At 38.6% G+C, this 26,419-nt stretch overlaps 1 protein-coding gene and 1 non-coding gene across 2 annotated transcripts in view; both read left to right on the top strand.

Annotated features, from left to right (window-relative positions):
• The window catches only part of LOC124613409 (dynein axonemal heavy chain 7-like), a 755,469-nt gene that overhangs the window by 282,915 nt on the left and 446,135 nt on the right, over positions 1-26,419 (top strand). Inside the window, exons 14-15 of the mRNA XM_047142112.1 lie at positions 1,405-1,599; positions 20,731-20,849. Of these exons, the coding sequence (XP_046998068.1) occupies positions 1,405-1,599; positions 20,731-20,849 (314 nt within the window). The remainder of the gene's footprint in view (positions 1-1,404; positions 1,600-20,730; positions 20,850-26,419) is intronic.
• Trnal-caa lies at positions 446-520 on the top strand. The gene has a single exon. It is a non-coding gene; the product is annotated as a tRNA-Leu (tRNA).

The raw sequence follows: 26,419 nt of genomic DNA, 5'->3' as shown, positions 1-26,419 counted from the left end.
TAACTGTATGCTCAAGGAAGGTATTATCTGCCCTTACAGCAATTTTTGCTAATCATCCCTCCATCTAGTACCAAAGAAATGAACTTGTGATGCCCACATGATGATTCTCATAGAAGGGCAATTCTGGATAGATATCCATATCCATGTTAAAGAGATTATAACTATGCTGCACATGCTGCAACTTCTGTAAACAGTCGTAATTATCACACTAAATGTATTCAGGTGTCTTCATGATACTTGAGTCATGCAAGGCTGCTTGGACTTGGCAAAGTTTTATTGACTTTGTGTAGCAATGTTTGTCATTCTGTTTTGCACTTTCTAAAACCTCTATTCTGTTTAAAACCATAAAAAGTGCCAAATTTTAATTACAGTGTTGTCAGAATGAGATTTTCACTCTGCAGCGGTACTGGCAGAAGTAAAGCAGTGAGTACCGGGTGTGAGTCGTGCTTCGGTAGCTCAGTTGGTAGAGCACTTGCCCGCAAAAGGCAAAGGTCCCGAGTTCGAGTCTCGGTCGGACACACAGTTTTAATCTGCCAGGAAGTTTCATAACAGTGTTGTCAGTTATTCCAAATATTTATGCAGTTGAGAGAGAGAGAGAGAGAGAGAGAGAGAGAGAGAGAGAGAGAGAGAGAGAGAGAGAGAGGGGGGGGGGGGTGTCAGTGACATGAAGTACAGAGAGAGAGAGAGAGAGGGGGGGAGGGGGGCGAGGGGGGGGGGGTTGTCAGTGATAAGTAGTTTGCACTTACTTGATGTCTTTAATTGTTATTGGTTCTTCTTTGGGTTGATACAATCATTGTAGGATAGTACTTCCTTCATGCTAGAGCTGCAAAGAGGTTTATCCATACATCAAATAAGTAATACTATAGACCAGGAACGTATTTTCTCTTCAAAATTATTTCATTCCTTATTTTGCAATTTTCACAAATTAACACACTTCTTGGCAAGAACTATTAACTTCCAACTGTTTTATGCTAAATTGCAACACATGCTCCAAGTGAACAAGAACAGAGATATAATAGTTTTATTACAAACATATGTGTGTTTGGTTGTATAATCAATATCCTTGACCAAAGAATTGCAGTTCATTAGCATTTCATAAAAGCAAAAAGAAATATAGTTTTATATTGATTTTATCTTTTTGAACAAGTACGGAAAACAGTAAGTATGATTGTAATTCTAAACCTAAATACTTCACTAATGAACACATCTGTCCAGTAAATACAATAATAATTTTATTTCTGATAAAATAGTTAATTTTATGTCAGTATTATGCTTCATCAATTGTCATTACCTCAAAATTCAAAAAATATACAACTTGCAATTTTGATCTCTGTGGAACATGTTCTAAATGGATAAATTCTCTGATACTTGCCAAAAAACAGCATACTGGTATTCAAATTTCAGATGGTACGCAGTGCAGCACAAGGAGGTATAAGCAGTGTTGAGATCAGTTTGGTTGAAGCTTTCCAGTTTTTTATCAGCCGATGCAAACTGAAACTGCATGTTATGTTGTCTTTTAATCACACATTCAGTGAATATCGTAGGCGTCTACACTCATATACTAACCTAGTAACTTGTTGTGACTGCATATGGTTTGAGGTAAGTCATCTGTGAGTACATATAATGAAAGTTGGCTCCTTTCTCTGTGTTTTACTTCAACAGCTTTAATCTGTAAATTTATAATACATAAAAAGTTTTCTTTACTTTAGTATTTATGCTTTAGCTGCTTGGTAAGTACTGTGGATTAATAGCATTTCCATACTCAGCTTGGCTCCATAAACAGTTTAATGTATGGTGATTAAGTGTTCTGAAAATAAACTCATTAGATAAGAGTGACAGTAGTTATATGAAAACAGAGTATTAGCAATTTTGAAACAGGAAAATTTATGAAAAGTAAGTCAGTCAGTGAATGCTTGATAAGACGGTACTTATCTTGAGTTCTTTGATTTTCCTTTATGTTCTTCTGTCAGAACTATAGTGAACATTATAACTTAACTCCATCCAAACAGGCCATGGAAGGCCCAATGGGACCGACCAGCCGTTGTGTCATCCTCATCCCACAGGCATCACTGCATGTAGATAGGGAGGGGCAGGTGGTCAGCACACCACTCTCTCAGCTGTATGTCAGTTTATGAGAACGATAATGAACATTATGTGAGTAACAAATACTGTAAGATACCTTTGAAAGTGCAGACTTACATTATGATTTAATATACTCTGTGTGGAAGTTCAGAAAATAAATATAAGTCCAGCAGAAGTGCAGAGAGACATTGATCTCAGCTTCTTCTGTTTGAAAATTTCTAATACTCTGTTTCCACTCTTATCTAATGAGTTTATTTTCACAACACCTTTAGTATTAGCAGAATAGCTAAATATAAAACTGACATGTATTTATTGAGATAAAACAAATTCCACTGGTTGATAAGAAATAACTGGCTGCATTTGATCTCAGTGATTTCCATGATGCAAATAAACTCATTAGTAGTTGATAAAAATGGAGAAAAATGCTCTGTTTAACTGCAGTGTATACAAGAGAGGTAATAACGTGAAAAATCTTTATCATTATTTTATCATTGCTAAGGAAACATGTACCATACACAGAAGATGCTATGAAGTTGCTATATAGGTCCATGCTCAGTTACATATTCTGATGGAAATAATGCATAAATTTAATCTGTGCCTTCCTTTAAAAAAATTAAAATAAAATATTCAGTATGATTATGATAGATGAATATCCTTGTTATAACTAGGACCACAAGGAAACATATGGCCATAAAGGATATACAATTTATTGGTTCATGGAATGACATCAACAAGAATATAGTGAGAGTGGTTTACACATCTTGAACACTTTAATCAACTGGGGCTCTGGTTGCCTGCACATGAATTTGTAAAGAAGCTATGCATGTCATGTGCCACTAGTGTAGTGCCACAAGTGAATGGCAGACCTTGTGAGGGAGGTAGGTACTGAGGTGCCCCTGCAACCATCTTGGGTAGTTTTGGGTGCACCGCTTAAATGTCAGCACATGTTATGCTTGCTGTAGGACCAGACTTACTTCTGGTATGGGTGTTATGTGTGGTATTCAGTGAATTACTACATTCCTCCTTCCCTGCAGGGGGAAAAACCAGGCATCACCATCTATGGTGCTGTGACTGAAGAAATGTCCTTGGCATCCATGGCAGTGCTAGAGGCTTCAGCCAAAAGGGCAAGATGTTTCCAATCCACACAGACCAGCATGTACAGTCAAAAGTAAAGGTTGAATAGCTCTGAGCACTATGGGACTTAATATCTGAGGTCATCAGTCCCCTAGAACTTAGAACTACTTAAACCTAACTAACCTAAGGACATCACACACAGCCATTCCCGAGGCAGAATTTGAACCTGCGACCGTAGCAGTCACACAGTTCCGAACCGAAGCGCCTAGAACTGCTCAGCCACCGCGGCCGGCAAAAGTAAGTGGAATGAGGGTATTTCCGCTAGCTGTGGAGCCTGGCTGACTGGTGGATATGATGGTGTCAGGAGGGTGGAATCCATCTGGATGTCAAAGTCCACAACAGGGGGCACTGGTGAGGGCAACATCAATGGCAGACTGGAGAGGAGAGGCTCTGGTGATGGAGACCTGGCTTCTGTCACTGCTGTCCATGGCACCTGCTCAACACAGTGGTATGTGTTGGCACTGGCCACAGTAAGCTAACCCAGTGTGGTGAGCAGGCCTGCTCTCCCTTCAGAGAGCACAGGTCTGCCAAAGGATGAGGCACAGGCCCATAGTGTGAAGAACGGACCCTGCACCCATCCTGGCATGCAACTGTTTCTTGTGACATGCCACAAGCCATTCTCTCTCTCTTGTGGCATGCTGCAAGCCAATCACCAATGAGATCCAAAGGGACTGTGCTGACTGTTGGTGACAGGCTGAAAAAAACCGTGAGAGCACTGTCCAACTGTTCTGGCCCAGACTTGTGTGCTGAGTGTGATTGTCATCAAAACCAGTGCCTCTGGGGATGTCAGCTGGCAACAAGAGTCTGAGCAATATCCACAGCTGAGGTCTGTGCAGGAGCTTGGTATGACTCTTGATCTAAACTGGCATTAGTTGGTATGAGCCTAAAAAATTGTGAGTGACTCCTCACCCAGGAAACCTTCTATGTCTTTGCACATTTGCATCAGACAAGGTTCAGCAAAGGTATTCTACGTTGCTGTTTGACTGTGGATGGAAGGGAGGCACTGTGTGTATAAAAGTCTTTGAGAGATTGTACCGTGAACTGAGGAACAGAGTCCAAATCCAGGGTGCAAGGCAAGCTTCTATGGAGAATATCTTTGATGTGGCTTGACAGACCTGTCTGCTGTCACAGATGGACAGTCAATGACACTAGAAAAATCCGAAAAAGCATCAACTGCCAGTAACCAGAAACACTCAAAAAGGACCAGCAAAATCAATTGGAGTCTTTCCCAAGGTTGTCTAGGGACCTGCCATTGTGAAAAAAGAGTGCATAGCGCCAACTGCTGACCTGAGCTCTTGCAGCAAACCATGTCAATGACTTCCACCTCCCAATCAATGCCCAGCCACAACACATGGTGGCATGCCAACTGTTTTGTGCATGAGATCCCCTAGAATGGTAATGTAATAAGTGAAGGACCTCGTGCCACAGAACTGCTGGAACCATGATGCAGGGAGTAAACCCTTCCATCAACAGGGGAATAAGGCCATCCGAGATGGGGGGACAATGGTGCAATGAATAAAATTCTGAAGTGGGACTGATGCCTGGCCCGACTGTCCGCCGGGCCACCCGAGATGTATCGTACGTATGACCTGCCAGAGCACCACATCCACTGTCACAATTGAGGTAATTAGGGAATTGGTGACAGGGAGACCAGCCACCATGTTTCTTGTCTTTGTATCCAGTTGAAAACAAAGCAGTTCATCCTGGTCAAACAAGGGATCAGGGTCCATGGTAAGTCAGGACAGAGCATCTACAATTGCATGTTGTGATGTGGCATGAAGGTGGATCTCATAATTGTATTCAGTCACCAAGAGAGCCCAATGCTAAAGATAATGAGTGGTGTTGTCTGATAAGCTAGCCAACTAACTAAGCAGGGAAACCATGGGCTTATGGTCAGTAATTAAATAAAATTTTGCACCATACAAGAACACGACATTTTTTAAAGGGATGGACAATAGCAAGAGCTTGTATTTCCACCTGACAATAAAGTTGCTGAACCACTCTGAGTGTTTCTGACTCAACAGCAATAGGCTGTTCGAATCCATCTGAATTTTAATGGACCAGAACCACCCTCACCCCATACTGGAACAAACCTGTGTCCAGGACCAGATATTTGCAGGATTAAATGTTGCAAGACTTGGCACAGAGTGAAGACTGTCCTTAAGCTGAATAAAAGCATGCTCACAGGCTACAGACCAAACCAAAGGCTTAATTTCTGATGCAAGGGACGGGGAATAGCTGCCAACCTGGAAATAAACTTGTGATAGTGTTCCACTTTGCAAAGGCCTGATGTTCCATAATTTCATGCAAGCGAATCATAAGTAAGCAGTGAATTAAACTTATAGGTAAACATTTCCAGTTGGTATAAATATAATATAAGTGTTGTTACATTAGTGGAAGTGTTAGTGAAGTGTTAAAGAAGATTAAACAGGGTAAGAAGTTTATTTCCCTTCTCGCACCTATAGCACGGATTTTAGGCTTAATTTTGTGCACACATATTGTAAGTAAACAGTGACTTAAACTTATATGTAATCACCAGTTATTTTATTCAGTACTCTTTCAATTTTTTATATCTCTGCCTGAATAGTTTTTAGGGCCCTTTGTTTATGTTTTAGTCAGTGCTTAAATCAGTTTATACGATTTCTGTTTTTACCATAAGTGAGAAGTGTGTGACATGCCATACGATCATTAGTTCTGGTGTGTGGTGTGATGGGTGCTGTAGTTTCTTTCACTGGGGTGAATGTAGTGGTGTGGGAAATGAAGACATAAATGAGGCTCACCAGTGGTATTGTAGGATCTGCAGTAGAGTGCAACACGTAATAGGGGGAACAGGCAAAGGAGAGCATCAGACAGCTTTGTCATAAATCTTGAAAATAGATTTGACCTGTTGCCTCAGTCAGAATCGGATGAGCCTCATGTAGCTGAAGCTGTAGAAAGGGCACAACAAGCTTTCAAGGACTTGAAAAAGGCAGGGAAATTTGTAAAGAGAAAGAAAGTTCTGTTGTTTGGTAGTTCCCATGGTAGAGGTGTTGGCCAACTACTGCAGGAAAATCTAGGTCCAGAGTACCAGGTCACAAACTTTTTCAAGCCTAGTGCAGATCTGGGTCAGATAACAGAAGATGTAGGTTCTTTATGCAAGGATTTCCCAAAGGAGGATGCCGTGGTAATAGTGGGTGGTCCGGGAAATAGCATTGACAGAGACCCTGAATATTCCATAGAGAGTGACCTGGTGGAGGCAGCATCAGCAACAAAGCATAAGGGTGTGGGATTTGTGTCTGTGTTGAGACACCATGATTGGCCTCATTTGAACTCTTCCATTGGGAGGGTGAACTTGGAGTTGGAGTGGCTGCTTAGGACGGATATAGGGTCCCATATAGATTTGATTCCTGCGGATGCTATCGACAGGTGGGACTGCACTAGGCATGGCCTTCACCTCAATAGGAAAGGGATGGGTTGATTGCAGAAAACTTAAGGGGGGACACTGCCACAAGTGGTAAAATACCAGTGGTCACAGGTGTCAGAGGGATGCCTTTTTTAGGATAGGGAAGGGGGAAAGAAAATGAGTTTTAAGAGAGATTGGCAGACACACTCAGTTTGAGAAAACAGATGAACAGGAGACAGATTTTAGCGTACAGCCTCCATTTAAACAATGTTTAACAGAAAGTAATCAGAAACTGTCAGTTCATCTTTGCCAAAGCAGTTATAATCCCATTAGTATGCAGTATCAGTTATCTTTATTACACCAGAACATTCCGGGACTCAGAAATAAAGTTGATGAACTACTCATTTGTATTGATGAAATGAATTCATCTAACCAAATTGATATAATCTGCCTCTCTGAACATCAAGTGACCACTGGTATAGATATGATAGACATTTCAGGATTTAAGCTAGCTTCCTACTTCTGCAGAGTAGATATGGATGGAGGAGGAGTTGCTACATTTATTAAAAACTGCCATAAAGTCAAGAACATTGACATTAATAAATTCTGTTTATAGCAGCATCTAGAAGCATGTGCAACAGAAGTAGAGTTCCGTAACAGATCCTATATAATAGTAACTATTTACCAAGCACCTGCAGGAAATTATAATCTCTTCATAAATCATCTAGAAGCTCTTTTGGGTTATTTAACAGGAAGAAACGAAGAAATTTTGATTGCTGGTGACTTTAATACAGATTTTCTAATGCAGTCTTCCAGTAAACATTTACTACAGTTAGTAATGTTGTCTTTCAATCTAACTCTCACTGTAAACTTTCCAACTAGGATCACTAAATCCTCATGGACAGCCATTGATAACATTTTTATAGACAAATCAAGGGAACAAAATCATATCATAAAACCTGTAATAAATGGACTATCAGACCATGACAAGCAGCTCCTTGTTTTGGATGTAAATTCTAAGCAGATTATCAAGACAGCTAAATCTGAGTACAGGAGAGTAGTCAATCAACCAAAACTTGAGTGCTTTAGAAAACTACTCAAAGATCTGAACTAGAAAGATGTTTATGGTGCTCATGGCATGAATGAAAAATATAACACATTCATGAACAATGTCAGTACCATGTTTGAAAGCTGTTTTCCTCTAAAAGTTACTCAAATTAAACAGAAGTCTATAATAAAACCATGGATTACACAAGGAATAAAGATTTCCTGTAAGACAAAAAGGAAAATGTATCTGTCAACCAAGATTAGGTCCAATGCTGATGATTTAGCTAAATACAAGGAATACTGTAAAATATTAAAAAAAGTAATCAGGCATCTAAACAAATGCACTACGAGAAGAAGATAGCAATGCCAGGGAACAAAATAAAAACAATATGGGATATAGTGAAAGAGGAGACTGGTACAACCAGAAAGGAACAGGAGCAAATAGCATTAAGGGTAGATGACACATTAGTAATCGATGGGCATAGTGTGGCAAATCTATTTAACAAGTACTTTATATCCGTTACTGATAGAATGGGATTTTCAGGATCAGTAAATAATGCCTTTGAATGTCTGAAACTAGCCTTTACAAATAGCTTCAGGTACATGAATATGTCACTCACTTCACCAAAAGAAGTAACTTCCATAATAAAATCTTTAAAAACAAAGCATTCTAGTGGTTATGATGAAATATCAACAAAGTTAATGAAGGCATGTTCTTGTGAGTTTAGTACAATTCTAAGTTACTTGTGTAACCATTCAATTACAACTGGGATATTTCCTGACTGGCTAAAATATGCAGATGTTAAGCATCTATTCAAGAAAGGGGATAAAGAGATACCATCAAACTACAGACCGATTTCACTTTTGCCAGCATTCTCAAAAATTTTAGAAACAGTAATGTACAGGCAGTTTCTCAACCATCTGACCACAAATAACATATTATCAAGAACACAGTTTGGATTTCTGAAGGGTTCTGATATCGAGAAGGCTATTTACACCTACAGTGAAAATGTACTTTATACATTAAATAACAAATTACAAGCAGCAGGTATTTCCTGTGATTTGTCAAAGGCATTTGTTTGTGTGAACCACATCCTTTTAAATAAATTAGAATTCTATGGTGTCATGGGTAGTGCTGCAAAATGGTTCAAGTCATACCTCGCTAACAGGAAACAAAGGGTGTCAGTGCAAGGGACTAGTGAATTAAGTCATCAGTCATCATCAGAATGGGAAGAAATTACATGTGGTGTTCCACAAGGATCCATCTTAGGGCCATTGCTTTTTCTTGTGTACATTAATGATATCTCATCAGTTACACTGCCAGAAGCAGAGTTCATTTTGTTTGCAGATGACACAAGTATTGCAATAAATAATACATCGAGTGTAGTTCTAGGAAGATCTGCTAATGATATTTTCATGGATATTAATAAATGGTTTAAAGCCAACTCAATGACATTAAACTTCAAAAAGACTCACTATATGCAATTCAGAATCTGTAAGAGGTTTCCACCCAGCATACGCATAAAGTATGAAGAAGAGCAGATAGAAGAGGTTGACAGTCTTAAATTCCTGGGATTACAACTTGCTAATAAATTCAGTTGGAAGGAGCACACCACAGAACTGCAGAAATGCCTTAACAAATCTGTATTTGCAATTCGAGTGTTAGCTGACATAGGCAACATAAAAATGAAAAAGCTTGCATACTTTGCCTACTTTCATTCCATAATGTCATATGGTATAATATTTTGGGATAACTCTTCAAGTCAAACGAAAGTTTACAGAGTTTAAAAGCGTGTAATATGTATTATTTGTGGAGTAAATTCACAGACGTCCTGTAGAAGCCTCTTCAAAGAACTGGGTACACTAACTACTGCCTCTCAGTATATTTACTCCTTAATGAAATTTGTCCTAAACAATATATCTCTTTTTTCCAACAAACAGCTCAGTTCATACATACAATACCAGTAACAAAAATTATCTGCACAAGGACTTAAAAGCACTTACTTTAGTTCAAAAAGGAGTCCACTACTCAGGAACACTCATCTTCAATAATTTGCCAGCAAACATAAAAAAATTAGTTACGAATAAAAATCAGTTTAAAAGGAGCCTGAATGACTTACAAGTGGCCAACTCCTTCTACTCCATTGACGTATTTTTTAATAGAAACAAATGATTTATTGTGTATATTCATACCATTAGTATTGTTATTTCAGCACAAAAAAAAAAAAAAAAAAAAAAAAAAGTGAGACTTTGTGAGATTCTATTTGAGGCTTGTGGCCTGCAGAGAGGCTCATGGCCTGTAGATCAGTAAACAAAAAATGGAGATTAAATAGGTGATCCTCCCATGGTAACACCTGTTATGACAATATCATCAGGATAGTTGATGCAGTGTGGGGCATACATTGCAACCTGTTCTAAAAATCAGTGAAAGATGCCAAGTACACTAGTGACAAACATTAGCCAATGTTACTGGTAGAGGCTGAAACATATGTTAGCCACAAGCAACTCATCAAATGTAATATGAAGCCTAATCTGAAGATAACAGCAAACATTGTGAAGAAACAGTATGAACATCGATACCCATTGATTTCTGCAATTACCGCTGGTCGTGTACAAATCGAGATACCACTCCTATGTGATATTTCCATTCAACATTTATGGTAAGAGGCCCACCACTTGGGGTAGGTTGCCCACTCAGACTGCACTAGAAAATCATGGCACAAAGGAGTAGCGTCTGTTCCTGCTGCCAATGACCCTTTTGTTCAGGTCAGCCCAGTTGGCTTGTATTTACTGTGGCCACCTCCTTTTCCACAGCATGTTCAGCTCCAAGAGTGAGAGCTGCACATGGTCAAAAACAGAAACAGCACTCCAAGCCTCTAATTAGCAGCTCATGGCAGGGGAGACCTCAAAACACTGTGCATTGTTAAAAACCTCTTCTAATGTACAGTCCTCAAACTGAAAGGCATGTGTGCACCTCCTTGTTTGCAGGCAAACAAATGATTGCATCTCTGATCATGTTGTCCACAAAAGACTTCTGAGACTTAGACATGACAAATGGAAACTTTTGACTGAGGTTGTGAACCTTGCCCACACAGGCTTGATACAATTGCTGTGACTCTTTATGACTTTGGTTGAATTCAGGACGCACAGTGGCCATATGTGTATGCTTTTGGTGGACATCAAATGTCACATATCATTGAAAGAAAGTGATTCTAGCAGAGGAGCTGACATGCACATTTAGTGATACACAAGGGGGTATCTGTCATAGGAAAAGAGCTTTATGAACACACTTAGAATGCCACAAAATGTTGGCAAAGCTGCTGTCTGGGGGTGGGGCGGGGTGGAACAGCAACTGATGGCTGAGCCTGGATCAGCGTAGCCAACAGCGATTTCAACATGCCCATATGCACCTGCTGTAGTTGCAGAAGTAATTGGAGTAAAGCCTCTATGGGTGAGTTAAACTGCAGAAAAATCACAAAATTCCAAACATATAAAAATTTGACCCTCGGCATCACCACTTGTGTTCTAACTAGGATCAGAATGTTTCTTATGGCCATAAAAGAGATGAAATTTATTGGGACATGGTGTGACATCAATAAAAATACAATAAAATAGTTTACATATCTCAAACACATTTAACAAATGAGTGCTGGAGGTCCATGTATGCCCTTATGAAGGTGCTATCCACGTCGAATGTCACTGATGTAGAGCTGTATATGCATGGTGGACCTGGTGATGGTAGTCAGTGTTTGGGCTGCCCCTGGCAGCCACCTCAGGCAATTGTGGAGGCCCCATTTGAATGCTGACATATACTATGCTTGCCGTAATGGCCTGACAGTAACCGGTGGGTTCCTGCAGTGCTGTCAGTTGTCTCTAACAGCCCCGGTCTTAGAAAAACAAATAAAATTCAGTATTGATTCAGTGCTATTAGTTGTAGCCAGCTGTGCTCTACAATCTGAGATTACTTCTTGTTAAAGTGATGAGGTATGGAAAACATAATTATTTTTAAATATTCTACTTCTTCATGATCTTGTCTCATTAATGATATATTAATTTTGCTATTTTCTTTTTATTTAATTTAGACAGGATTTTGCCTTTCCAGAATACTTGGTGGTGTGTAATACAGTGCATGCAGAGATATGAGTTTATATATTTGTTATTAACACCCAGATCAGATGCCCATGAAATTGTTTAAGGCCATTTGCAACTCATAGCCTGAAAATACTAGGTTCACATAGGTTCTTGGCACTTTTTCTTGTGGGAGGGAGATTGGAGGAGTACTTTTTATCTTGTGTCAAAGTTTTCATGTATTAATATTAGATTTTCTACACCTTTTAGCAGTGTTGTCTGTCCTGGTTGCTATACTGACCACAGATAAACTTTGCCTCTGCATAGCTCTGGGGTATATAATGAACTAATTTGTTCAGAATTTGTATCCAAAATCAGTGCCCTAATATTTTACATACACCTCAATAAAGGACTGAACAAATTATATTCAAAATATACAGTCAGTGCTTAAGCTTTTTATAGTGCTCTCTTTTTTTCAGCTCTGGCAAATAGCTGCAAGTTTCAAATATAATCAATTATGCCAAGCACTTGACTTTACCTACACTGAATGAAAGGTCTGTTTGTACATTAAACTGTCCAACTCTTGAACTTAAGAGCAAAGCAACTCTTAAGCATCACTTTACTTGATGGGTTAGACTCATCCTGTACTTTCTACAAGGTACATTTTGTATCTTCTGTTTGGCAATAACTTATATTATTTCCTCTTACTTCAAGAACAGTTTCAAATGAGCAGAGATTAGTTTTAATTTAGGTAATCTTCCTGAGATTGATCTGGAAACTGATTCTTGATTCTTCACTTACACTCAAATCACCTAAAAGCCACAATTGGAAAATGTTTCTTTCTTTTTGACTATTATGACAAAGCATCAACAGCAGCTACCATGTTAATGTCAACATATTTCTACAATTTTATTCTTCACACATAATGTTCATCTTCAAACCCTTTATAAATCATTTGTAGACATAACTTTCATATACAGTAACTAGAATAATGCAATACATTGATCTTTACATAACCAGATCTCAACATGAACTGATCTTTCTGTTTTTACAATGTACAATAAAAGACATCATATTTTATTCTCACACTTACTCTTTGTTTTTAAAAATCTTGCTTACTAAGCAGGTAAAGTACAATTTTTTTGTATCTTCTCCTTTCATTAGCCTTTGGCTAGTGGACAAATGTTAACTGTGATATCAGGTACTAGCAACATTGCAGCAATAGGTGAAGACTGATGTCAACTATGTGTTACTTGCCACACCATACATGAAACAGAGAAAACCACACTAACAAATATTACTAATCTATCTTATTATAACACCATGCAGTCATCATTTTTTGGTATTCACGGCCTACATTTCTCTCCATGAATCTTCGCTGTGGAAAACTTCAAATATGGTACCTATATGATCACACTACACTATCTAAATGTCAATAGTTCTTGTAAATGTGGTTCATGGGTCATTTTCCCTCATGTACCCCTTCCATGAGTGAACAAGCAAATCAAAATTTGAGACTTTGACAAGCACTTAGCCATTCTATGTGGAATTTACTTTTTAATCCTTATTATAGGTATTGGAAGGTTCTCCTTTGACACTTTTTGTGTTGTTTTTCTACATACATTAAAAGAAAAAATTTCAATGCCAAGAAGAAGTTTTACAACTTAAACAAAAGTTGTTATGTGTGTTTATACATATGAAGTATGATGTCTTTCATATGTACTGCCAGTTGCATAAAAGTGGTGCTAGTAGCGCCACTATGAGGATGCAAATCAGGTTTGCTTTAAATACGTGATAATGGTCATGTGCATTAGTTACCTTTGAGATTGGGTGTGGTGAGTTACTTACTCCTTGGCACTACAGCCTGTGTAGGGCTGTGGTCTCCAGGACAATGTCCAACCACTCTTCTTTGGTGGCTGCCTTGTCTCTCCAAATTCTTCTGAAGACCTCCTCCAAAATGTCTAGCCATCTGGTCATTGGTCTGCCCCTTATAAATTCTTCACCTGCTTTTCTCTTGAAAACTTTCTTGACTGTGCTGCTTTGCCATTTTTTCTGCATGTCCCAGCCAATGTAGTCTATTACTGTTTATTTCTGTCATGATTTCTGGTTTGCTATACAACTCTTTAATCTCCTTATTATTTCTGGCTCATAGATTTTCCTAGGTATCTTCCTTTCACATCTCTGCAACAACTCCTCATCATTTTGTGTCATTGTTATAGTATAATAAAATAATGGAATAGATGATAATAAAATGCGTGGCTTTTTAAAATGTATTGAATTAATGAGATTAATTTTTCGGCGTGAATGACAAGCACAATAAGCTGAGCTATGCCTGGAAATAAGTCCGTATTAGTTCATATTATTTTGCAGGGCGGAGTAGTTTCTTTCTCCGCTGTAGATTTGTGCTTACCATTCTTTATAATACTACGTTTGGTCGCCGCGTTCATCTTTGAAGTCTTGACCGTGTTCCTATTAAGCTTATCGGATCTTCGTAATTTTCCAAAGTACACAGGTGGGCTTCAGTTATTGTAATTATTGTACTATTTGAAATAACAACTCACACGACCTTTCTGTTAATAAAACAATACTGTATTTTTCTAAACAGTGCACATATGAAATCCACACTCCTCACTTATTCATAGCGACCCCAAAATGGCGGTCTACAATTACTCGCTAAAAAATTGACGTGCTTCTCACTCTTTCACTAGTTGAGCGCGAATTCCTCCTTCCTCCTACCGGTACCAGAAAAAATCCTCTGTTTATTAACAATTGAAAGTCAAAAAATACATGACGGTAGGCACAGGCTCTATGATGGGCTACCGCTTCATCTTGTCTCTTTGCCTTTAAGGAAGACGAAAACATAAAGGAAATGCAAAAGGTTTATCACATTGTCCAAGTCTCCAAACCACACATCACCAGAGGTCTCAGTACTGCATGATACACAGTCAACTACAGATTCCTACTAAGGCTTCTTTCTTTAAGTAGTTTAATCAGTGCAAAGTAACTCCTATTTCCAGCTGCAATCCTTGCGTGTATTTCTTCTCTCATATCATTATTCTCAGGTACCAGTGACACAAGATATTTAAAGCTCTTACAATGTTCATATTCTTTGTCATTTAAAGTCATGCTTTGCTTCTTTTTCCTTCATGATACCTTTGCCTAGTTGTTAACATGTACTTGGTCCTTGTCTGATTAATTGTCAGCTCAATCTCTGCTCCACATCTTTCTAATTTTTCAAGTTTTTCTTCCAGGTCCTGTTTCTTCCTGGATAACAAATCAATTTAATCTGCATATGCAAGATCCTGCATCACTTGGGGTGTATTTTTCCTTCTTTTCCTGCTGTTTATTTTGTAAGATTTGTGGTGTGTCTTATACCAACAATAGTGGGAAGTTGTGTCCCTGGCCAATATAACAGGGCAATATTTTGCCGACACCAATACACCACCAGATGAAAGTAGTATTACCTTTATCCTCTCTTCTCAGAGTAGTTTTTTGGTGGCCTGGATCCTTCCATGTCCCCTGTTTATCCAGCTGCTGTGAAAGTTCTTGGAATGCTTCCACAAATTCTCTCTATTGCCCTACTAAATAAATAGCCACACTTCTCACAATCAGGGGATATTTTGCCAACATTTTCACTTTACTTTTCACAACACAACTAACAATTGCTACGGTAATACCTCTCTCTTGTACATTCAAACATCCATTGATGTATATTGTAGGACCTAAGAGAAAAACCAGAAAAACAACTACCACTCTTCAATTGTTCATTATGCCCTTGTTGGTGCATCATTTAGTCCATGGCTCCTGGTTTCAGACACTTGGTGCACCATGGCACAAATGGCTCCTGGATGACCAGTGGTTGCAATACCAATTTTACTGGTTTCCTTCTCGTCGGATCCACCACTGCTCCACATTCACTGCATACAAGAAAGGAAAACACACTGTTTCTCTTTCCCGCTAGATTTATCCTTATTCAGTTTACTCATGAGCATCTCTTGATGACGGCTTTTCAATGGTGTGCTGGGATGTTTACAAATATCCCGAAACACTACACACTCTGTTCAACAATGTTCCCCCAGGATTTCCGCTTTCTGTCTTTCACATTACCCTCTCCAAAATGACATTAAACAGAATATTGGAGAGCACATCACTCTGGCACAGTCCTTGGTTAACTTCAAATACCTTTGATAAAGTGCCCTCTATCTTTACATTGCATACTGTTCTTCTCAAAGCCATTTGAACCAGTCATGTCAGTTTGTGTGGTACTCCTGCCTTTTGAATTGCCTTCCAGAGTTGATCCCTTTTGGTATTATCATAAGCTTGTTTGAAATCAATAAACAGCTAGTAAACATCAATGTTATACTCAAACATTTTTCAAAGATCTATCTAATAATAAAAATCTTATCTGTAATGGATGTTACTTCTGAAACCACACTGGTAGTCTCCTAATACTCTTCTACATATGTTCCGAGTTGCCCAGTCATGATTTTGGCTAATACCTTATATACTATACAGAGTACTGCAATTCCTCAATAATTTGCACAGTCAGCTTTACTGTCTTTTTTATTTATAGGGCAGAGTATTGTTGTATTCCTTTGTTCTGGGATATTTTCTTTCCACCATATTTCCACTATAATCTGATGCAAAACCATTATTACTTTTTCTGTACCCAATTTTTCCATTTACGCTGTAATATTGTCTTCTCCTGGAGATTTATTGTTTTTAAAAGTCTTGATACTAGCTTTAACTTCTTCCAACATAGGTTCTTTGATGGATTCCTGGTATTCTTCTTTTCTGTTTACTTCCTGCTCCAACCCTTTTACATACCACCATGACCCGCACCTTCATTTTCCAATTCCGTATTCACTAAAATACTCCACCCATCTGTCTAAAATGTGATCTTTTCCTCCAATCAGATTTCCCTCCTTATCTTTACAGAAAACTGCTCTGGGTTGGAATCACTGTCATATAGAATTTTCTTTTTTTCTCAGCAGTCTTTCACTATTTCAATTCATCAATCCACCATTTTTCAAATTCTCTCTTTTTTCTCCTACATTCCTTATCTGTTCCTTTCTCTTCTCCTGCTGTTCCTCTACAGTTATTCTTGTTCTCCTCTGCAGCATTCTTTTTCTGTGCCTCATTCCTTTCTTATATCTTCTTCCTACGATCTTCATGAAACAAGACCTGGGTTCTCAGTTGCTTCTTTCTACCCAGTATGGTTTCAGCTGTCTCATGTATTATACCTTTGACCACTTCCCATCGTTCTTCAATCCCCTCTCCTGCCTGACCTTCAGATTCATGAAATCCATTTGTCAAAATAGTTTTACACTGTTGTGCTGTATTTTCATCATTTTTTAACTTGGCATCATCAAACTTTGGCACACCAGGTTTCTTGTTCTGCCTGTAATTGGCTATCCTCTGTTTGTATTTGATTCTTACTAAGTAGTGATCACTGTCTCCATCTGCACCATGACAATGATCCACTTCTAATTTATCTAACGTGTGTCATCTATCTATGAGTAAGGGATCAATCTAATTTTTTTGTGATCCCATGTGGGGAGCATCATGTAACTTTCCTTAGATCCTTCCTTTGCATCCATGTGCTTTTAATAATCATGTTATTGGCAAAGTCAATTAGTGTGGTACCACTATCATTAGAAGATTCATGCTGACTTTCTTTACCAGCTGCTTTCCTGTATGGAATTTTCTTCGTACTTGACTTGAAGTGGGCTTTCATTCATAGTACAAAGATTCTTTCAGCAACAGGCTTAAAGTTCAATATGGCTGCCTTATGAACATTATCAACCAGTGCCTCCATATCCTCTGCTTCCACGGCTGTAGAACAACTTGTGTGTCCCAGGTGCTAATATTCCACTTACTTTCCATCTGAGCTCTTGTTCTGCCATCATCAACACATTATATTTCTTCATTTCCTTTTTCAGGTTCTGTAGTCCTCCAGTCTTGTTCACTGTACTCACATTCCATCTTGCTAAATACCTATTCATATGCTGTTTCCATTGCCAAGGTTGTTTATCCATTACATCCACTTCCTTTGTCCTGTGGTTCGGTAATAAGCTCCTTTTTCTGGGGTAAGGCTGTTAGCGCCACACCTAACCGTCCTCCTTCATCCAGGCTTGAGACTGGCATTGGGATTTCAATGGTATCCCCTAGTGGCAGAGATGGATGTGGTAAGTTACTGTTAGTCAAGAATGCTTTTAATACAACAAAGATGCTAATATCAGCACCTCGATGAAGTTGAATGAGATCATGTAATAGGGCTTTGAGAAGCTGGATGTTCTTTCTGTGATATCGCAGAAAGACTTGACAGGAATGTAGGCACTGCACAAGAGTGCTGACAGCAGTGGTCACAGGAACTTATGGTCATAAGATGACTGGGCTCTGTGTGGCCACATGGCGCTACTTGGAGGGAGTATGGAATGTTCAGCATATGGTGCTGGCACATTGTACTGCATCTGCAACATCAATTTGAGCAATAATTGGCACCACAGTGATGCCACGAACTGTTACAAATTGGTAACTTCAAGGACAGCTCAGAGCCAGACACAATGTAGAATGTATTCCTCTGGCCCTAAAACATTGTCATTTGTGACTTCTGTAGCATCAAGTAAGAATTCAGTGTAAGTCAGGATGGAGGTCTGTTATGTTTTCTGATGAAAGCTGGTTCTGCCTCGGTCCCAGTGATGGCCGTGTGTTAGTTAGAAGGAGGCCAGCTGAGGGCCTGATACCAACCTGTCTGTGTGACGACAGACACACTGGTCCCACACCTGGAGTTATGGTCTGTAGTGTGATTTTATAAGAAAGCAGGAGTGCTCTCATGGTTGTCCCATGCACCCTGATTGCAAATATGTACACCAGTCATGTGATTCAACCTGTTGTGCTACCCTCATGAACAGCATTCCAAGAGGTGTTTCCCAACAGGGTAATGCTCACCCACAAACCACTGCTGTAATTCAACATGTAACATTCAGTACAGAATGTCGACATGTTGCCTTGGCCTGCTCGATCACCAGATCTGTCTCCAATTGAGCACATATGTGACATCATTGGATGATGACTCCACCATCATCCACAACCACCATTAACTGTCCCTGTAGTGACCGACCAAGTGCAACAGGCATAGAACTCCATCACACAAACTGACTTCTGGCACTTGTACAACACAATACATTCACTTTTGCATGCTTTCATTTAACGTTCTGCCACTTATATGTGCACATTATCCCGAAGTCAAAAAGTTCACAAGCATAAGTCATAATTGAACTCGGAAGGATGTTCTCGTAAGACTTACCAACTGTGTAATATCTCTGCAACATTTGAATCACATTAACTTCAGTCCATTTTGTTTGTAAGCCTTTCTCACAGTATTTATGAAAATACAATCAACACATGTGTTATATTACATGTGTACATATTTATATTTTGTTTGTAAGCCTTTCTCACAATATTTATGAAAATACAATCAACACATGTGTTATATTACATGAGTACATATTTACATATTCATACACCTCATCCCCTAGCCTCTTTTCAGAAGCATAGGAATATTAATCACAGTCCCATGTGAGCCCAAGGTGAAAAGTAATTGACTTGTGAAAGTGATGGCACTACTGTCAATGAAATTTTGTTTTGGTGGTTTTAATAGGTATTGCTCAAAATAAATTGTATATAATCTTGATCTACACAATAGCTTTGCTTATGTGACTGTTCAAAATAATTTTGGGATGTATGTTTCATCCAAATGCATAAATTATATAGACAAATATTTCCAAGGATTATCACCAAACTAGCTGACAAACCTGGCATTACCTGAGCATTCCTTTTTACAATTTTCTACTAGAAATGGAAACAAGGAAATGAACTGTGTTTGTAGTGAAGTATCGAAAAAAGTTCATTTCCATCTATTTATGAAAACACCTTTGAAGTTATGAGCAATTGTACAAAGAGATATGCATAATCTACAAACATATAATTACAGTATACAAGTGAAGAAACATTAATCTGGACAGTTTTCTGTATGCTGGGCACAGTTGCTTCATGTGTCTAAAACATGATTTTGTAATCCCTACGGCAGTGCCTCTCCATAGTTCTACAGATGGCTACTGCTTTTACCTACAGTCATTTGTACTTTGCAGCTGAAAGCTGTCAAAAGAGCTGCCAGGTGTCAGGGATTCCCTTAATTTGACTCAACTGTGTGAGTGTCTTAGTAGTAAATATATGTGTATTAATACTTCGTGCATGATATGGCAATGTTTATGACATCATATCGCTTGAACTATGTGTCACACATTGATGTATTTGTGTAGGTACATTCAATGGCATATGAGGATACTCTCTGTGTAATATGTCACAAATAGAGATATTAGCACAGGGGTAATAAATTTGAATACCAAGTACCATATGCCAGTTTTTCACACATCTCAGTGTTTATGAAGTCACATGTCCTGATCTGTGTGTCATACAATGATATAATTTTGTAGCTGCATTCAGTTGCATATGTCAATACTGTCTGCAAAATGTGCTGTGAATGGAGTTAATAGAAAAGAAGTAATAAATTTAAATGCCATGCACAATGCGATAGGTCTTCATGCATCTCATTGTTTATGATACCATATCTCTTGAATTGTGTATGGTACTATGTTATAATTTTGTATGTCCATTTTGTGGCATACATGGATACTGTCTGCATAATTTATTGTGGATACAGTTTGTAGTGCAGAGGTTATACATCTAAACATCATGCATGGTGCAACAGTTTTTCAATGTTGGCTAATGAGGCATTTCATCCTTCATTTTCAGCATTTTAGAAATGGGCTACTGAATTCAGACATGGCACTATTTGTTTTGAATGTGGTTCTTATACCCATACACATACACTGAATATGTGGAATTTGTAGTTTGTTCATTAAATGGAACTTTTCATGTACTCTTATCCATATATATTGTATTTTTCATTACATAAACTCTTTGACTAACATCTCATTTTCATCTCTTCATAGCCATGGACTGATGATGCTTTAGAAAAAGTAGCACAACGGTATCTGAGCGATGCACATGTGAGTGATCAAACAAAGACAGCTGCAGTGGATGTATGCAAATATTTTCATCTCACAGCTGGGTATGCCTGAATACTCTATATTGCTACATTTTGCGACTATATTATATTTAGTCATTTACCCATTTTTAATGATTAATACGAAGTAACTGTCCACTAAAAATAACTCATAGAATATTAGAAATTAATTTTATCCTTTTAAAGCTATGGAAAAAAGATAATATTTATTGTGTATGTTGGTAGGATCATCTGCATCTACATCTACATGGCTACTCTGCAAGTGACACTTAAATGCCTGACAGAGGTTTCATCAAACCACCTTCACAATAATTCTCTATTATTCCACTCTTGAACATCATATGGAAAAAATGAACAGTTTTCCATTTGAGTTCTTTATATTCATACAAGTGGTTCTCTTTTCTCCAAAGGTCTCTTTAATTTTCCAGTAGGCTTTATGTATCTTACCCCTAGTGGTATATGCCTCTAAATTCTTACATTTGTCCCGGAACCACCCCTGCTTAGACACATTGCACTTCCTGTTGATCTCATTTTTGAGACGTTTGTATTCCTTTTTGCCTACTTCAGTTATTGCATTTTTATATATGCTCCTTTCATCTATGAAATTCAAAATCACTACTGTTTCCCAAGAATTTCTACTAGCCCTCATCTTTTTACCTACTTGCTGCCTTCACTATTTCATCTCTCAGAGCTACCCATTCTTCTTCTACTGCATTTCTTTCCCCCATTCTCATTGATTATTCCTTAATGCTCTCTCTGAAACTCTCTACAACCTCTAGTTCTTTCAGTTTATCCTGGTCCCATCTCCTTAAACTCCAACCTTTTTGCAGTTTCTTCAGTTTTAATCTACAGTTCATAAGCAATAGATTGTGGTCAGAGTCCGCATCTGGCCCTGGAAATGTCTTAAAATTTGAAACCTGGCTCCTAAATCTCTGCCTTACTATTACATAATCTATCTGAAACCTTCCAGTGTCTCAAAGCCACTTCCGTGTATACAATCTTCTTTCATGATTCTTAAGCCAAGAGTTAGCTATGATTAAGTTATGTTCTTTCAGAATTCTACCAGGCTGCTTCCTCTTTCATTCCTTACCCCCATTCCATATTCACCTAATACTTTTCCTTCTCTTCTGTTTCCTACTATTGAATTCCAGTCCCCCATGACTATTAAATTTTTGTCTCCCTTCACTATCGGAATAATTTCTTTTATCTCATCATACATTTCTTCAATCTCTTCATCATCTGCAGAACTAGTTGGTGTATACACTTCTACTACCATGGTAGGTGTGGGGTTTGGTCTGTCTTTGCTACAATAATGCATTCACTATGATGTTCTCAGTAGCTTACCCGCACTCCTATTTTTTTATTCATTATTAATCCTACTCCTGTATTACCTCTATTTGATTTTGTATTTCTATCCCTGTATTCACCTGACCAGAAGGCACGTTCCTCTTGCCACTGAACTTCACTAATTCCCATTATATCTAGCTGTAACATATCCATTTCCCTTTTTAAATTTTCTAACCTACCTGCCCGATTAAGGGATCTGGCATTCCAGGCTCCGACCCATAAAAAGCTAGTTTTTTTCTCCTGATAACAACATCCTCCTGAGTAGTCCCTGCCTGGTGATCTGAATGGGGGACTATTTTACATCTGGAATAGTTTACCCAAGAGCGCACTATCATCATTTAACCATAAAGTAAAGCTGCATGCTCTCAGGAAAAGTTATGGCCGTAGTTTCCCCTTTCTTTCAGCTGTTTGCAGTACCAGCACAGAAAGGCCATTTTGGTTTATGTCACAAGGCCAGATCAGTCAATTATCTAGACTACTGCCCCTGCAAATACCGAAGAGTCTGTTGCCCCTCTTCAGGAACCACATGTTTGTCTGACCTCTCAATAGGTACCCCTCTGTTGTGGTTGCACCTATGGTAAGGCAATCTGTATCACTGAGGCACACAAGCTTCCCCACCAGTGGCAAGGTCCGTGGTTCATGGGAGGAAACCATAACTCATAAACATCAAAATATTAATTATTAAAACTTTTTATTCAGGAGGAGGAAACACTGTGCAAGCACATGCTTTTGTTCTAGTGTCCCTCACATTGATATGTAATACACTACTGGCCATTAAAATTGCTACACCATGAAGATGACGTGCTACAGACCCAAAATTTAAACAACAGGAAGAAGATGCTGTGATGTGCAAATGATTAGCTTTTCAAAGCATTGACACAAGGTTGGTGCCAGTGGCGACACCTACAACGTGCTGACATGAGGAGCATTTCCAGCTGATTTCTCATATACAAACAGCAGTTGAATGGCATTGCCTGGTGAAAGATTGATGTGATGCCTCGTGTAAGGAGGAGAAATGCATACCATCACGTTTCCGACTTTGATATAGGTTGGATTGTAGCCTATCGTGATTGTGGTTTATCATATCGTGACATTGCTGCTCGCGTTGGTCAAGATCCAATGAGTGTTATCAGAATATAGAATCTGTGGGTTCAGGAGGGTAATATGGAATGCCATGCTGGATCCCAACGGCCTTGTATCACTAGCAGTCGAGATGACAGGCATCTTATCCACATGGCTGTAATGGATCATGCAGCCACGTCTCAATCCCTGAGTCAACAGATGGAGACATCTGCAAGACAACAACCATCTGCATGAACAGTTCGACGACATTTGCAGCAGCATGGACTATTAGCTCGAAATCCATGGCTGTGGTTACCCTTGATGCTGCATCAGACAGTAGTGCCTGCGATGGTGTACTCAACGATGAACCTGGGCGCACAAACGTCAAAACGTCATTTTTTCAGATGAATCCAGGTTCTGTTTACAGCATCATGATGGTCGCATCTGTGTTTGGTGACATCACAGCGAACGCACATTGGAAGCATGTATTCGTCATCGCCATACTGGCATATCACCCAACGTGATGGTATGGGGTGCCATTGGTTACACATCTCAGTCACCTCTTGTTCGCATTGACGTCACTTTGAACAGTGGACATTACATTTCAGATGTGTTACGACCCGTGGCTCTACCCTTCATTTGATCCCTGCGAAACCCTACATTTCAGCAGGATAATGCACGACCCCATGTTGCAGGTCCTGTGTGGGCCTTTCTGGATACAGAAAGTGTTTCACTGCTGCCCTGGCCAGCACATTCTCCAGATCTCTCACCAATTGAAAACGTCTGGTCAATGGTGGCCGAGCAACTGGCTCGTCACAAAATGCCAGTCACTACTCTTGACGAACTGTGGTATCGTGTTGAAGCTGCATGGGCAACTGTACCTGTACACACCATCCAAGCTCTGTTTGACTCAATGCCCAGTCGTATCAAGGCCGTTATTACGGCCAGAGGTGGTTGTTTTGGGGACTAATTTCTCAGGATCTATGCACCCAAATTGCGTGAAAATGTAATCACATGTCAGTTCCAGTATAATATATTTTCCAATGAAAACCTGTTTATCATCTGCATTTTTTCTTGGTGTGGCAATTTTAATGGCCAGTAGTGTATATTTCATATAATGACAAATCAGTGTTTTCAATGTGCAAATTATATGATTGATTATTAATCCATTTATATATGTCCCTACAAGTGATAACTGATATGCAAATTTTTTTCAGTCAACACCTTTTCTGATCCAACATGTTACATTACTGTAGGGCAACAACTATCCTATAACATAGCTCATCCAAAGTAACCCTCCTTTCTAATTCCCTAAAATGTGTTGCGTAAATAGCATAGATTGTGTCTGTAATACAAGTATATCTTTAACATATCATGCTGAAAGTGTACTTATGATGGTTCAATAGTAGACTTGCAATATAAGCTTACAAGTGCACCAATGAGGCTATGTGCGTTCACCATAACAAATTTGAAAAACCACTGTAGTAAAATACCATAATACACAACAAAATTCTCCAACCATCGTGGTCGCTGACCATGAACAGTGAACAACACATAAATATAAGAAAGTAGGAGTGAATGTATCTGACAACAACATAGACTAAATGGTTTCACAAACTGCTGGTGACTCACATCAGTCAGAGAATCCTCTAAGTATACTGTTCAGTATATTTTTGCATCAAATATGTGTGTGTACCACAAACACAGATATATCAAGTTTTGTCAAAAAGATATTTTCAATAACATAAGCGGCTATATACATTCAGCTAAATTAAAATCACTTTTTAGTAGTGTGTACAGCATAAACAATATAGAACCTTTCCATGTGGACATATTTGAGACATTTTATTGATAAGCTGTAATGACATCTTCATAATAATCTACTAGACACTCACCAGCTTGATGGATAGGACAACAGTGAAAAGTAGTATTTGTCATATTCATTCAGCACCACTAACTTCCTTATTCCTTTACCAGCAGCATAGAAATCATGTAAAATACCTTATAAAGGCAATATGTATCTATAAGGTAGTTTCAGGTGAAATATGTGTGCATTGGTTTAAAACACTATTCATCTCATTCTTTCTCATCTCAACTGAAGCACAAAATTATCCACAGTATTTTCATGAAGCATGTAACATAAATTTGCAGCAATATTCTCATCATAATAATACAGTACCTTGTAGAAAAGTAATTCTCACACAGTAATTATTTAAACATAGCAGCCCCCTTATCTCTTAATAAAATAAGTTAATATATCTTTCCATATCAACAAACAATGGAAAATCCAGGAGGGAATAATGACAGTATTATGAAAAGAATAGATTGCTACTCACTATGTAGTGGAGATGGTGAGTCACAGACAGGCACAACAAGGTAAGCTTTCAGCTAAAATACCTTCTTCTGAGTTAGACAAAACACACACACACTCACGTTAATGCAGCTCACACACACACGACAATTGTCTCACACATGACCATCAGAATCTAGCCTCAGCAGCCAGAGATATCTTGTTGTGCCTGTCTGCAACACAACATCTCCACTATATGGTGTGTAACAATCTATTCTTTTCATAATACTTCCATATCAACAGTAATTCATGTGATTTTTTCTTAAGATTGCTAGTACAACTGACATGATTTCAAACATAAAATTATGTATGCATAGCTGTGTGTCCATATCAAAACAACCCAGCACAGTTTATTTTTAAACAGTTCACACCTTCAACAAAATCTTCCAATTCCAAGCAAAATATGCCTCAGATAAGTAATATTACTTGTGACATAACTTTCAGTACATAGTTCTATAGCTGACAAACTCACAAAACACAAATAAAACAAACTTAATACTGAAAGCAAATAAAGTGTCAGTTGGCAGATTAAATGTAATTGGACAGATAAATAATGTACTAATGAAGCCACAGTAGGAAAAGACATATATAAAAGGTATTACAGTTTGCAAGCTTTCAGAGCCAGTGGCTCCTTCTGGCAGAAGGGTTGAGGAGGAAGGAAGAAGGATGAAGGATGAAGGAAGAGGACTGGTCAGGTATAGGGAAAGCAGTAGAGTTCCAAAAAGTTGCCCAGAACCTCAGGTCAGTGGCGGCTTACCAAGTAGGGTCTTACCATCCGGTAAGTCTCTGTTGAGCCAGGGTTCTGAGCTTTTTTCTTCCAAATATGCAAAATGACCATAATTTCACAGTGTTAGCA

This window comes from Schistocerca americana, chromosome 4 (assembly GCF_021461395.2).
Source record: "Schistocerca americana isolate TAMUIC-IGC-003095 chromosome 4, iqSchAmer2.1, whole genome shotgun sequence".
Classification (NCBI taxonomy): Eukaryota; Metazoa; Arthropoda; class Insecta; order Orthoptera; family Acrididae; genus Schistocerca; species Schistocerca americana.
This window is presented reverse-complemented; position numbering and strand designations above follow the sequence as displayed.